Raw genomic sequence first — 15,442 nt, 5'->3', positions numbered from 1 at the left:
CTACCACCTCAGCTGTAGATCTCTCCAGTTCATCCGGAGCAATCATGGGCCTCTTGGCTGCATCTCTGATCAGTTTTCTCCTTGTTCAAGGTGAAAGTTTAGAGGGAGGGCCGGGTCTTGGTAGATTTGCAGTGCTCTGATACTCCTTCCATTTCAATATGATTGCTTGGACAGTGCTCCTTGAGATGTTTAAAGCTCGGAAATCTTTTTGTAACCAAATCCGGCTTTAAACGTCTCCACAACAGTATCTCGGAACTGCCTAGTGTGTTCCTTGGTCTTCATGATGCTCTCTACACTTTAAACAGAACCCTGAGACTATGACACAGCAATTGCATTTATACAAAGACTTTTACACACAGGTGGATTCTATTTACCATCATTAGTCAACATTGGCTCATTCAGAAATGCTCACTGAACTTCTGGAGTGAGTTTGCTGGACTGAATGTAAAAGGTCCAAATAATCTTGCACGTCCCACTCTTCAGGTTTTTATTTGTTAAAAAAGTTTAGAATATCCAATAAATTTCATTCCACTTCATGATTGTGTCCCACTTGTTGTTGATTCTTGACAAAAAAAATTAATTTGATATCCTTATGTTTGAAGACTGAAATGTGGCAAAGGGTTGAAAATTTCAAAGGGGCTGAATACTTTCACAAGGCACTGGATATATAAATCCATTTTCTGAGCCACTTATACTCACAAGGATCGCAGGAGTGCTGGAGCCTATGCCAGCTGTCATCTGGCAGAAGGCAGGGTAGACCCTGAACTGGTTCCCAGCCAATCGCTGGGCACATAGAGACAGACAATAGTCACACTCAGAATCACACCTAGGGACAATTTAGAGTGTCCAATTAATGTTGCATGTTTTGGGATGTGGGTGGTAACTGGAGTGCCCCCGAGAAAACCCACGGAGGCACAGGAAGAACATGCAAACTCCATAGCGGTCTTTTTAGTCGTGCCCAATCAAAGAGGAAGAAATAAAAAATAAGAATCCTGAATTGCTTGAAGATTTCCTCCTGTCAGCATGTTCCCTTGATTTTACCAAAAAGAAGGACTTAATGTCTCCCTGCCAATGTGAAATGGACAGAGAACCTCGTACTTCCGTGTACAAGGCTTTTATAACTTTTTGGGAGAACATTCTAGAATGTTTTAGCTTTTCCACTCCCAATAGGAAGTACTTTTTGTTATTATGTAAAGTATCTTTCGCCATCGCTGAGATGGCTTGACATGCCCCTTCTCAGCTCTCTCAAAGTAGGGGGAAAGGTGCCTGTACATCCAGCCATTACTTTCCAAAACATTACATTAATCTCTAAGCAATGAGCAATAAATGCATCTGGTAAATGCAGCCGCTATCTTTCTTTACCTTCACTTTAATTTCTAAGCAATGAGCAATAAATGTATAAACATTCTTGTGAATACAATTCCCTCATGTATTCAACAGGCTTGTTCTTGTTGGTTGCACATCGTGTGTCGCCTTATCTGAGAGAGACAATCTTACACAGGTTATATCCTTTACACAACGCAGTTTCAAAGCATCATCTACTTCAATATAGGACAGATGAAAAGAATGTCAAACACCATGTTAAACTGTATTAAAGAAAAAGGTGTGATCAACGCTTGCAAACATCCTGTTTGACAATTCAAGGGTGCTGCAAGCATCCTGTTTGGCAATTCAAGGGTGCTGCAAGCATCTTGTTTTGCTCAGCCATCTTGCTGCTACAAACCACAGGGTGTGAACAGCTGCTGAAATTCATCCTGCTGAAATCTTTATTATAAAAACAAAGATATGAATACAAAGAAGAAATCGATCAGGTTTTAAGGTGACTGACTTTGGTATGTGTATGTATTGTAGTAAGAATTGTGAGAGAATAAGGTTTATTGAAAAACTTATGCTGTGCTGGCAATTCAGTTGTTGTACAATTTGGTTTGGGGACATCTAGTGTCTGAACTAAGACTTCGTTCTAGGGCTCACCTCAACACTTGAACCCTCGCCACTTAAATCAATTACTACCAATTGCTCCATTGGTTCATGTGGCATGGCAACCTATTTGACAACAAGCAAGGTAACCGATAAAGCTAACTCAGTTTCACCAGTTCTGTCAGGAGTGGGGCAGGATTCTAAGACAGTACTGTCAAAAGCTTGTTGAAGGTTACACAAAACATTTGCCCCAAGTCATGCAGTTCAAAGGCAATTCTCACTCTAAAAATCTCCTCAGAAATTCCATCATTATTGCGGTATTTAACAAAATTAAATAATTTTGGTGATCCGAAAAAGGAGAGGTTTCGTTTGTTGTGACTTCAGACAATGTTCTGGTTACAACAGTGTGTGTGTGTGTGTGTGTGTGTGTGTGTGTACGTGTGTGTGTGTGTGTGCGCGCGTGCGTGCGTGTGTGTGTGTGTGTGTGTGTGTGTGTGTGCGTGCGTGCGTGCGTGTTCGTAATGGTATTCATAAAGACACTTGCAGAAAAACTAATAGATTCCAGTTAAATTTTGATTAATGTGAAATTGAAGTTTTGTGTCCACTGTCCAAATACCCCTGAACCAAACTTTCTGTTGTGGTTGATCTTCTAGATCAGAAGTGTGTGTATGAACTGAGTGCAGTGCTGATCCATCGTGGCATCAGTGCCTACTCAGGACATTATATTGCCCATGTAAAAGATGCTCATACTTGCGACTGGTATAAATTCAATGATGAAGAAATTGAAAGGATGGAAGGCAAGAAGCTCCAGTTGGGTACTGAAGAAGAGATTGGTAAGCAATACAACAAAGATACCTAAAACAGCTTCCAAACTAAGTCTATTTTTGTTTAGTATCAACATTTCCATTCCTGGTATTAAGAAAGTACAGTGGAACCGCTACTTACGAACGTCTCGAGTGATGAAAAATCTCCTCGGAAAAATATTGTCTCTAGTTACAAAGGAAATTCAGGATACCAAAAGAAAAAATAGGCACGGGATTCGCATCCCCCAAATTTCTTCTAATGTTAACATCCTGTATCTTGGTTTGTGTGGCGCGTTAGAGGAAGCCCTCCCATTAGCTATCGTCGTAGCATCTTCCTGGCATCCCATTGCCTAAGAGGGATGTCAAACTTTACCCATGATGCACGTCCCATATCTTGGTTTGTGTGGTGCGATAGAGCTGCTCTCCCATTGGATACCACCTTAGCATCTTCCTGGCATCCCATTGGCCAGTAGAGACGACAATCTCTACCCATGATGCTCTACATTCCCTTTGACACTTGACTGTCACCAAATCACGCTAGCACACATTGGAAAAGTAGTTTTTCGTGAGTTTTTTTGTTGTTGTTGCAGGTTTATTCATCTTTATTTACCTTAAGCCCAAGAAACTTTGGTGGAATTAAATGTTGTGCGTGCGTGCATACATCGGTATGTATGTTTACTCTCAGCTGTCAAACGTTTATCTCCTCTGTCCCCCACGATGCTTTTTGCCTGTCACTCACCCTTCTCTCTGCATAGTCACCCAACGTCAAAGGTAAATGAACGTAGTTTTTCTGATTCTTTGCATTAAGTACTCTGAATGCTTATTTCTATCTGTGTGGGAAGCCGGGGTCGAATTGCTTGGAACGGATTAGGCTATTTACATGTAAAATGCGTTTCTACTTACAAAAATTAATGTTACGAAACGACTTCCGGAACAGATTAATTTCGTAAGTAGAGGTACCACTGTATATTGCAACTTGCAAGTCCTCCTGTATTCAACACCTCCATCATTTTTTGGGCTTCAGCTGAAACAGTGAAGTCTCAGACACGAAAGCCCAAGTGCAGTAAAGGCTACCACTGTTCCAGAAATGCCTACATGTTGGTGTACAAGATTCAGGAAGAGGAGAATTTAGATGCCTCAAAGACAACAGTTCAAGTACCTGGTGGGTTGATATTTTTTTTTTTTTTTTTTTTTTTTTAGTTGAATGAATGAGAAACCAGAGGGCAACATCTGTTGACTGTGTTGTCTGAGGTTTGATTCACCCCTTCTCTAAGAGTTCCTTCAGAGGTTGGTGGACCAAGACAACCATAAGTTTGAGGAGTGGTGCAGTGAAATGGCAGACATGAGGAAACAGAGTGTTGATAAAGGAAAAGCAAAGCATGAGGAAGTGAAGGAGCTGTATGAGCTCTTACCTGCAAGAGACGGTCAGTAAAAACATTCCCGACTCACCTTTGAGTGATGTTGTAGAATGATTGTTTGATTGCTGTAGGTACAAGGTACAATTTTGATATCGTGTGGTAAAACTTGATTTTCTCAATGGTGCGCACAGTGGCACTTTCCCCTCAGTCTGCTGTAAACATTGTTAAACATGTCTGTTGCGCTGTAGATGTGGTTTGGTTAAGACATCCACCATGCCACAAAGATCTCATGGTATGTCAAATTTTATCGTAAAGAAATTGAGGCCAATAAAGTGATGACCACCATTTGAGGAATTATGGTATTCACAGGTATTGAAATTAAGAGGTGACGTGTTTATGTACATTTGTTTTCTTGTCCTTGCCAACAGGAGAACCTTATGAGTTTATACCTCTGTATTGGTTGAAGAAGTGGTTGGATGACTCTACAGCTACAAAGAAAATTGACAACTTAGATTTCCTGTGTTTTCATGGAAAACTGCATCCAGACAAGGTGGGAGATGCCAAGAGGGTTTCTCAGAAAGCTGGCCAGGTCTTGTATGAGCGCTACGGTGGAGGGCCAAGGCTGGACGGTAAGAAAAAGACAAAATGGATTTGTATTGGCAAAGCAAGTCAGCATGCCAATTGTGCAAGTTCTCCCACTTAAAAATATGAGAGAGGACAATCATTTTCATAATAGGTATACCTCACCTATGAGAGACAAAATTAGACCCAAAAAAACCCTACATTTTCTGATTTTTAGACTCTGAATCAGCTTTATTGGCCAACTGTGTAAAAACACAAGGAATTCTTCTCCGCCCGTCAGTGCTGCCCCTGGTACGACATTCAGAACAAAGAACAACAAATTAGCAAGAACAAAAAACAAGAGGCATTTCTTTTTATAGGAATTATTTCTTATTAGAGTCGTGCAAGGTGTAAAATCTTCATTTAGAATGGGTAAGAGATAAGTGTTTTAATGTCCCACATTGTGTTAAGATTTATGTGCATGTTATGGTGAAAAATAAGTATTTGGTCACCTACAAACAAGCAAGATTTCTCGCACTCACAGACTTGTAACTTCATTAAGAGGTTCCTTTGTCCTCCACGTGTCACTTGTATTAGCAGCGTCTCTTGGAACTCATTATAAGTATGAAAGACAGCTGTCCACAACCCGAGTCACACTGAAAACTCTACTATGACCAACATCAAAGAATTGTGAAATGACACCAGAAACAAAATTGCAGACCTAAGCAGTTTGGTATGAAGAAATCTATTGTCAGCCAACTGATAATCTCTCTCCATCTGGGGCTGCACACAAGATCTTACCCATAAAGGTAAAAATAATCGCAAGACCCAGAACAGACCGAATGAATGACGTGCAGCGAGCTGGGACCAAAGTAGCAAAATCTATCAGTAACACACTACACTGCTTGGGACACAAATCCTGCAGGGGTAGAACTGTCCCCCTCATTAAACCAGTACTTGTCCAGGCCCATCTGAAGAAGCTCGAGAGCATTTGGATGATCCAGAAGAAGATTGGGAGAATTTCATATCGTCAGATCAAACCAAAAGAGACTTTTTGGTAAAAACTCAACTTGTCAGGTTTGGAGGTTAAATAATACTGAGTTGCAGCCGAATAACTCCATAGCTACTGTGGAGCTTGAGTGTGGAAGCATCATGCTTTAGCCCTTGTTTTTCCTGCAAAGGGACTGGGACGACTGATCCTGTAAAGGATAGAATCAATGGGCCCATCCATCGTGAATTTTGAATGAAAACCTTCCATCAACAAGGGTATTGAAGATGAAACTTCGTGGGATCTTTTACCATGACAATGATCCCAAACGCCCCGTCCAGGCAACAATGGAGCGGCTTCGTCTTGGAGTGGCCTAGTCCGTCTCCAGAGCTCAGCCCCACAAAAATATCTTTGGAGGGAGGTGAAAGTCTGCAATGCACATTAATAGCCCCAAAACATCAATGCTCTAGTGGAGATATGCATTGAGTAATGGGAGAAAATACCAGAAACAGTATATGAAAACATTGTGAAGGCTTACAGAAAATATTGAGCTTTATCATTGCCAACAAAGGGTGTATATCTAACAAAGTATTATGAACTTAGGTGATTGATCAAATAGTTATTTTCCCCCATAATCTGCTAGTAAATTCTGTAAAAATTTGTGCTTTTCTTGAATTTTTTTTCTCTTTTTGTCTGTCATAGGACCTATGATGCAAATTACAGGCCTCACTCATCTATTTAAGTGTGAGAAATCGTACAATTGGTGGCTGACTAAATACTTTTTTGCCCCACCGTATATGCATAATAACCTCAAATTGCAGGCTCCACTCTATGCCGAGAGTGTGTTGGACAACGATGCAGGGTCCTACGTCTAAAGCGTCAACTTAATGAGGACCACAAGGAAGTCTCCAATCTGGTCAAACGTACAGTCAGGTAATCACATAAGTAGTCATGGTTTCAAGTAGAACCAGCAGACCAAGACAGTCTCTTTTAAATTCGACACCAGAGAAAAAAATCTTTAACTGTGTGTGTACGTGTGTGTGTGTGTGTGTGTGTGTCTACACGTGCGTTCGTGTGTGCATGTGTAGTATTTGAAATCAAAATGATTAAGAATTTCCGGTTGCAGGTGCCGCGGCCATGTCGCTGAAGCTGTCAATCAATTATGTGACTTTTTTTGCATTTCCAAAGCAGGGAGAGGAAATTTCCAGCGATGAACATGGCACAAGGGCAGAACAGTGGGCACATTGCCTCACAGTTCTGATGACCGGGGTTCAAATACCGGCCCCTCCTCTTTGTGTATTTTGCATGTTCTCCTCATCCCTGCGTGGGTTTTATCTGGGTGCTTTTCCGGGTTTCCTCCCACATCCCAAAACACACACGGTAGGTTGATTGAAGTCTTTAAATTGCCCGTAGGTGTGAATGTAAGTGTGAATGGTTGGTTGTTTCAATGTGCCCTGCGATAGGGTGGCAACCACTTCAAGGTGTACCCCTCCTCACACCTACGCCCCTAGTCGGGAAAAGCATTACAGAAAATGAATGGATTGTTGAACGTGGAACACACACTAACGGGCTGCAGAGAAACTTCCTTTGAGCCAGCATATTGACCGTTTACTGCAGCACCATCGAAACAATTTTCCCTCCTTGGTAATTTAGAAAGATAATGTGGTTCTATGGCCACCAAAAGTTTCGCTCAATAGCATACTGACTTTGGGAGGGAAAGGGAAGGCAGAGATCTTGGTTTGTGCCGTAGCTACGATCAAGAACTTCAAACGACCTGATTTCAAGTATAATGTCTGAAACTCGGGAATCCGTGGAGGGTTTTAATTCAGAATCATATTTATTTGCCACATATTTCAAAATCACAATGAATTTGTCGTTGGTAGTACGAGTCCCTCTATTATGTCAATAAAGCGTCAATTGACAGGGAATACTTATGAAACTCTAGTAGCACAATAATCTGGCATTCCGATTGTGCTAATATTGCAAATGCTACTCATGATCATGAGTGGCAAGTATTGGTCAACACCTGCGCAGAGTGGCGAGACTACTACAGTGCATCCATGAGTGATGTATTTTTGCAACAACAGAGGTGACAATAAACTCAAGGCAAATTAGCAGCATGTTATATTGGAGTTGTAAATTAACCGTGAAGGGCTGTTAGAAGGTCTGCTTGTTTTCATTTTGCATTGTTTGGTCACGACTACCTAATGCAGGGGTCAAACTCATTTTTGTTATGGACCACATTGTAATCACCATCTTCCTCAGAAGCCCGTTATGACTGTGAAACCATAAAAATCTTTAATCGCCTCATCATATTTACACACAAAATGTGTTTTTGAGGATGGAGTTGTTGATCTCCCACTCTCCTGAGAGATTATAATTCCCAGGAATTTGAAGCGCTCAACAGTTGACGCAGGCAGTTAAACAGCCTGAGGGGCAGCCTCCTGAAGTCCACAATCATCTATACAGTCTTTCACGTGTTCACCTCCAGGTTGTGTTAGCAACAACACATTTCCAGCTGCTCTACTTCCTGTTGATGTGCAGACTTGTCTTTGATGAGGCTGCTAACTGTGGGGTCTTCTGGAAACTTCAGGGGTTTGATAGCTGGTTGCATCAAGGTACAGTTGTTCATGTACAGAGAAAAGAGCTGCGCAGAGAGGACACAACCTTGGGGTGCCACAGTGGTGGTAGTGCGTGTAGATGTGGTGGTGTCCCCCAGCCTCACCTAATGTGTTGTGCCGGTCAGGAAGGTGTAAATCCAGTGGTCGATAGCAGGTGTAGGTCCCCTTGCTGTGGAGGTGTCTAGCATGAACTGTAGTCCCATGTTGACTGTGTCATCCACATACCTGTTTGTATGTTAGTACAAACTTCAGGGAGTCCAGCAGAGGATCTCTGACGGTCTTAAGATGGTCCAGCATGAGGCTTTCAAAGGTTTGCATAATCCCAGATTTCAGGGTGACAGGTCATTCAGGCCCGAGATTACAGGTTCTTGGGGACTGGGATGATTGGGGGGGTACATTTGAAACAGGTTGGTGCCTCGCACAGTTCCAGACAAGGTCTTTGTTTAGACATGAGCAAGCTGGTCTGTGCAGACTTTGACGTAGGATGTGGACACAAGGTCAGGGCCTGCCACTTTGTTGAACTTTTGTTGTTTGAAGGTGAGTCCTGCATCCTTTTTGTGGATGATCAACACATTATCAGACGTGTAATGGTGGTTGGTGATGCGGCTGGGTGGAAGTAGGGTGTGAAAGTGTCTTTTCAAATCTGAGGTTGAAGGTGTTTAAGTCGTCGGCTAGTCTTTTATTGTTCTCAGTTTCGGGGGTTAGTCACTTGTAACTTATTAGCAATTGTACTGCATGACAGATTGTTTTACTCAATTGTTTTCCTGACTTTACTGCATATTTTCTCTTTGCAATGTTAATTCCTTTAGTCATCTGATTTCTAGCGCCAGTGCCCTATCCCCACTTCAATATGAGCCCTCTTTAGTCTTTATTTACTTAAGTTTGGCAGTGAACCACAGCTCGTTATTGAACATGCAAAATGTCTTTATTGGTACACACATGGTACACACACCTCACAGGAACTGATGTAGGATGTAACAATGCCTGCATGATCATCCAGGGTGCCAACTTAATTTTGAAAGACACTCATTCCATGCAGTCCAAACAGCTTTGAAATTCTACCTTTGCTTCTTTGGTCCACTATCACATTCACTGTAGGCTTCACTAATTTAGATTTTTGCCTCTATGTTTCTATCAAGTGAATTAATTCGGGAGTCATAAAATGAGCCCAGAGCTGCAGAGCCCAGTGTGCATTATTTAGGGTAGTACAGCAGTGGTTCAAAATGTTATTTTCCCTGTTTGGACAGTTGACATGCTGTTTGTATGTAAGGAGTTAAGTTTAGATTTGGTAAGTCCCCAAGAATATTAAGAGGTGGATCTGGGGAGTCTTTTTTTGTCCAATTTCATTAATTGTTTAGTGAGCGTTAGCATACAGCATTCATGTGAGCCTGCGGAAGAATGTAAATATTAGCTAGAATGAAAAATGTAAACTCACCTGGCGAGTAGAATGACAGTTCAAAAACAGTGACTCAATATCTGCGTTGCAGTATGTGCTGAGCTCTGTGACTTCATTTCACCATTTTTCATTGATATACAAGTATATCCCGCCACCTTTTGTTTTCCCCGATAACGCCATAATGAGGTCCACTCGGTTGAGTTGGAACCTCGCAAGCATTAAGGCACTGTCGGGGTTACGGTCACAAATCCATATCTTGTTAAAGCATGGGGCAGCAGAATGTCCGAAGTTTTAACTGGTCTTTGTCAGAATATACTGCGCATTCATTTTGTTGTGTAAGGAGCATAAATTTGCATGTTGAATCATTGGGAATGCCAATCCATATCGCCAAAGCTTCACATGGATGCACCTTAGATGGCAGCCGCCACTCCAGTGAGTAACTTGGAGAAAGAAACAACATATTTGTGAAAGAAAATCTGGGGTAGACCCCCCAATGTTTAACAAAGCTTCCTTTGTTTGAGTGATTCGTGATTGTGTAATGTCTCCAAAGATGAATGAAAAACACATACAGACAATACTAGAGCATGTAACCAAGGAAACCACACGGTAGGCGCCATCTTGGTTATTAATATATTACGTTTACTGAGGGACCATAGAGACAATATTATATCACCAACACAAGAACAAGTATCAGAGAGAAACAAGGAGAACCGAGAAAAAGTTGGTTTGGAAAAATATAGTATTTTCCCTTCTTTTAAATTCACATTGACCAGCAAACTATATTTCCTTATGTTGAAATATTTTCAATCAGGCAAGAAACATTTTTTCTTTTTAGCATTCTTAGCGTTTCTTGTAAGTATAATAAAACAAGGCATAATTTTAAAGACTTAAGGAGCTCATTCTACAAATTCACTTGAGCAGCTCACATTTTCGGATGTGACATAATAAAAAAAACTTAGTATAAAAAGAGTTGGGGAGAACACAAAAACTGCCAAATTCTGACAAACTCCAAGAATTGATTATGCAAGGATCAGTTGAGACGTGGCCCAGAAGTTAATTGACAGTACGCCAGTGCAAATTGAAGGGTGAACACTTCAAATATTGACTCTTTGCATAACTTTCTTTTGTCAATTAAAGCCTTTGACACTTTTGAAATTCTTGTAATTTTACTTCAGTATATCATAGTAACATTTAACAAAAATCTAAAAACACTAAAGTAGCAAACTTTGTGAAAACCGCGACCTGTCATTGTCAAAACCTTTGGCCATGAGTGTACAATCTGCACCCATGTATAATAAGCACCCCCAAAGTTGACCTCAAAATTCTGGAAACTATGTATACTTCCCATGTACACTGCATTTTTACAATGGATGATTTTGCAAGTACCCCTATGATCAAGATAGTTTTATTTTAATAATTATTCTAAAGTTAATCACTTTATTTTAACATGTAATTTTTTTACATTTACTTGCTCTTATTTTGAAAATCACACCCCTAAATGTATTTATTAAATTGGAATGCACACAGTTGTGCTTGTACATTGAAGAAAATAAGTATTTGAACACCCTGCTATATTGCAAGCTCTTCCACTTAGAAAATCATGGAGGGGTCTGAAATTTTCATCATAGGTGTCCACTGTGAGAGAATCTCAAAAGAAAAATCCAGAAATCACACTATGATTTTTTTAAAGATTTATTTGTGTGATACAGCTGCAAATAAGTATTTGAACACCTGTCTATCAGCTAGAATTGTGACCCTCAAAGACTTGTTAGACCGCCTTTAAAAGTCCACCTCCACTCCATGTATTATCCTGAATCAAATGCACCTGTATGAGGTCGTTAGCTGGACAAAGACACATGTCCACCCCATACAATCAGTAAGACTGTTGGTAATACACTAAGACGTCATAGTTTGAAATCATGCATGGGATGGAGGGTTCCCCTGCTTAAACCAGCACGTTAAGGCCCGTCTTAAGTTTGCCAATGACTATTTGGATGATACAGAGGAGTCACGGAAGAAGGTTTTGTGGTCAGATGAGACCACAAGGGAACTTTTTGGTCATAATTCCACTAACATTGTTTGAAGGAATACGAATGATGAGTTCCACCCCAAGAACACCATCCCTACTGTGAAGCATGGGGGTGGTAGCATCATGCTTTGGGAGTTTTTTACATGTAGTTGCTCTTTTTTTGAAAATCACACCCCTACATTTATTTATTAAATTGGAATACAAACAGTTATGTTTATATGTTTGATTATCTGGACAGAATTTGTCAGATGGTTTAAATTCTTTAAAGAAAACATGAAGGGTGAAACACGTTTAATTTTATTATGCTGAAATTCACATTAAATAGTAAAGTAATACAGAAAATAATTATCATTAAATATAACTTAACCATGAAGTAATTAATGATGGTTGTTGTTCAGCCATCCGTTTTCTTTGCCGCTCATCCTCACAAGGGTCACAGGAGTGCTGGGGCCTATCCCAGCTATCATCGGCGGGAGGGTACACCCTGAACTAGATGCCAACCAGTCCCAGGCCACATAGAGACAAACAACAGTCGCACTCACAATCACACGTAACGGAAATTTAGAGTTTCCAATTAATGGATGATTTTTTGGGATGTGGGAGGAAATCGGAGTGCCTGGAGAAAATTCACAGAGCCACGGAGAGAAAATGCAAACTTCACACAGGGGTGGCCAGGATTTGAACCCTGGTCCTAAGAACCGTGAGGCCAATGCTCGAATCAGTTACTCCGGCGCTGTTACTCAGTCATTTAAAAAAAAAAAGAAAAATTAGAAATTTTGCCAGGATATAGAAATTTATTAGCAGAACTAGTCATATGTACCTGTCAGAATGAAGTGTGACCATTCTCATAACCTCTCAGTGCAAGTGGTATTTTGGAATTAAAATGTACAGCTTTTTCATAACTGCACGTTGGCAGCATCGATTTAGAAAATGGGAACGTTTTATTCCCCATTTACCCCCATATTTATGTACAATTTTAATTCTTGACTTTTGACAATTTTTGGGTGGGGCAGTGCACATCACAAGAAATTATGGTTAAGTACAGATGCAGTATCAATCTCGATCAAACTGGGATGGCTTGAAGTGAATGAGTGAAATAAGCAGACACTGAGGCAGAAAAAAATCCTCAGCATTTTTATTCTAAATTTGAAATAATTCTAAATTGCATTTAGGTGGGCAGCACGGTGGCGCAGCTGTAAAGAGTTGGCCTCACAGTTCTGAGGACCAGGGTTCAATCCAAGCCCCACCTGTGTGGAGTTTGCACGTTCTCGCTGTGCCTATTTTGTTTTTTTCCTGGGCACTCCGGTTTCCTCCCACATCCCTAAAAACATGCATAAATTGGAGACTCTAAATTGTCCCGACATGTCATTGGGAGTGCGACTGTTTTCTGTCTCTATGTGCCCTGCGATTGGCTGGCAAATAGTTCGGGGTATAGAGCTCATGCACGTGATGTCACAGTTTCCACACCGCCATATTGCCAATGAAATCTAGCTGCTTGGGAGTATGGTAATCGTTGAACTGGAGCAGATTTTTCACAATGCCCGAGACCTATTGTGCGGTTGGTTGTCAAGATAGACAAGACAGTTCTTCAAATAGATCATTCTGTGGAAAACCAGCTGAGAAGACAAGAAAAGATCAATGGATTTCAGCAGTTAAACGAGATTGATGGTGCCCAATGTAATACACACCTGTGTAGCAATCATTTAATTTCAGGTAGGAATCAATCTTCTCAATCTCAAATTATCAAGAAGTATTTATAATGCCAAGTTGACTCATTTAAGAACAACACATTTAAAAAAAAAAAAAATCAAAACATAGTTAATGAATGGGAGTTTCTGTAAAACCAGGGATCATTTATTTAAATATTGGTGTTTGTATTGAAGAAATCTGAGTGGGTCCATCACTATGTGGGATTTATTCTTGATTGAGAACTCATCCAGCAATTAAGTATTCGTATGCATCCAGACCTTTATACGCTTGCAAACTCTTCTGTGTAAATCTCGACAACTTATTCACCAGATACAGTTGTACATGACAAGTGGAAGCAAGTTAACAATTAAATTTCTTATTGGTGAAAACATCGACTTTGGCGTTAAATATGGATCCTCTTTGCCAATTGTCTCTAAATTTTTCCACATACCCTCGTTTATTATCACCTTCTAAATGTTTAATGGTATGGACAAAATCTAGGTGTCATTTTCATTTCGTCTCAACGGACTTAACTTGCAACAATGCTTTGACCGGCAATATGGTGATGTAAACAAAAATCACGTGATTTTATGACATATGTGCACGAGCTGTATACCCTGCCTACTTCCTGATGACAGCACGGATAGGCTCCAGCACTCCTGTGACCCTCATGAGGATATGCGAGTCAGAAAATGGATGGATGGATGGATGGTTGGATGGATGGATGGATAAAGTAGATTATTCGTTTAAGCCCTACTTACAAACCTTCAAACATTTTGTCTTGAAAAACAAAACACGACTATTTGGTTCGGTTCAGCGTTAAGTTCTAATTTAAATAAAAACATTTTTTTTCAATCTTTCTTTCTTGATGTTCTTTAAATTTTTGTCTCTCTTAGATCCTTCTGTGCTCTCATCATTCTAGTGATTAAAATCTTAATCCAGTACCATTAACTAAAAGTGAAAATGATCTTTATTTATTTTAAATGATAGTTCCTGTTCTGTCTGTGTGTCTTACAGTTGTGAAGGCTATTGGGTGGGCAAAACCTCTCTGCGTAGTTGGAAGCAGTTGGCTTTGGAGCAACTGGAGAAGGATGAACATGAAAGCAAAACAAGCAATGGTCAGAGCAATGGGAAGGGACGCGATGCGAACAGCAGCCAAGGTACCCCCCCCCCCCATGCAACTGACTTCATTAATCATAGATGCAAATCGTTCATCTTTGGGTGAATTTCACTGCTTTGAAGTCAAAATGGGCCATTTATGTGAATTGTATAAATCTAACGGGTTTTTCCTGGTGGAGTGGGGAGTGTCACAATTGCTATTGTCATAGACCAGGAGTCTCAAATTGGGACCCTGGGGTCCATTTTCAGCCCATAAGAGCCCCCACCTTAGTTTGAAAGTTTAATATTGGTGTGGTGGACTTTTTTTTTTTTTTTTTTAAATGAATAGCACGTTTAGAATGTTGTATACGCAGCTGAGAAACCTACCAATTATGGTGGGGTATATATGGCTCTCGGGGGCATGTCATCGACTGAGCTTGATACAAGCAAAGAAACATTTTTCAGTGAGTGAAATCTACAGTAGCGTTGCCATGGAGAATTTTATTAGTCGTTTTGCACAGTGTTTACATCGCCGTCCTTGTTTATTTTTAGTTTTAAAAATAAGAAATACATTTGAAAAGATGGCTTTTTTTCCCTTTTCTAATTTTGTGCGTTTGTGCCTGTGCATCTGCGGCCCAGCCTCAACCAAATCTGCCTTCATTTAAATTGAGTTTGAGACCCCTGTAATAGACTGTTTCATACTCCTTGAACACTGGCAGCTAGGTCCATTCCACACACACACACACACATGTAATTATGAATATTACTCAGCGGCGGTCAGTGTGCGAGCACATTGGCCTGAGGTTATGCCTGTGCGCTTGGTACCTGCTTTGGATAAGTCACAGGTGTTGACGAGACCAGAAAAAACTTTTACGCTCTTGAGAATTAACAGAACTCCGTTACAATGATCTAAACGTCTCTTGCTACTTTTATTCATCACCCATCCATTTTAACCTGTTTATCCGAGGTCTTGTCACAGTGG

General features: G+C 40.5%; 1 protein-coding gene across 8 annotated transcripts in view; it reads left to right on the top strand.

Moving 5' to 3' along the window:
- The window catches only part of usp48 (ubiquitin specific peptidase 48), a 105,722-nt gene that overhangs the window by 33,707 nt on the left and 56,573 nt on the right, over positions 1 to 15,442 (top strand). For 7 of the 8 annotated variants that reach the window (XR_009796822.1, XM_061832512.1, XM_061832508.1 and 4 more), the window contains exons 9-14: positions 2,571 to 2,750; positions 3,745 to 3,882; positions 3,995 to 4,144; positions 4,507 to 4,707; positions 6,449 to 6,560; positions 14,380 to 14,522. Coding sequence is in view for 7 of the 8 variants with exons in the window: in XM_061832512.1 (XP_061688496.1) it covers positions 2,571 to 2,750; positions 3,745 to 3,882; positions 3,995 to 4,144; positions 4,507 to 4,707; positions 6,449 to 6,560; positions 14,380 to 14,522 (924 nt within the window). In the remaining variant the exon portion in view is untranslated. The remainder of the gene's footprint in view (positions 1 to 2,570; positions 2,751 to 3,744; positions 3,883 to 3,994; positions 4,145 to 4,506; positions 4,708 to 6,448; positions 6,561 to 14,379; positions 14,523 to 15,442) is intronic. The other variant, XM_061832513.1, reaches the window with a different exon arrangement.

This window comes from Syngnathoides biaculeatus, chromosome 10, assembly GCF_019802595.1.
Source record: "Syngnathoides biaculeatus isolate LvHL_M chromosome 10, ASM1980259v1, whole genome shotgun sequence".
Taxonomy (NCBI): Eukaryota; Metazoa; Chordata; class Actinopteri; order Syngnathiformes; family Syngnathidae; genus Syngnathoides; species Syngnathoides biaculeatus.
This window is presented reverse-complemented; position numbering and strand designations above follow the sequence as displayed.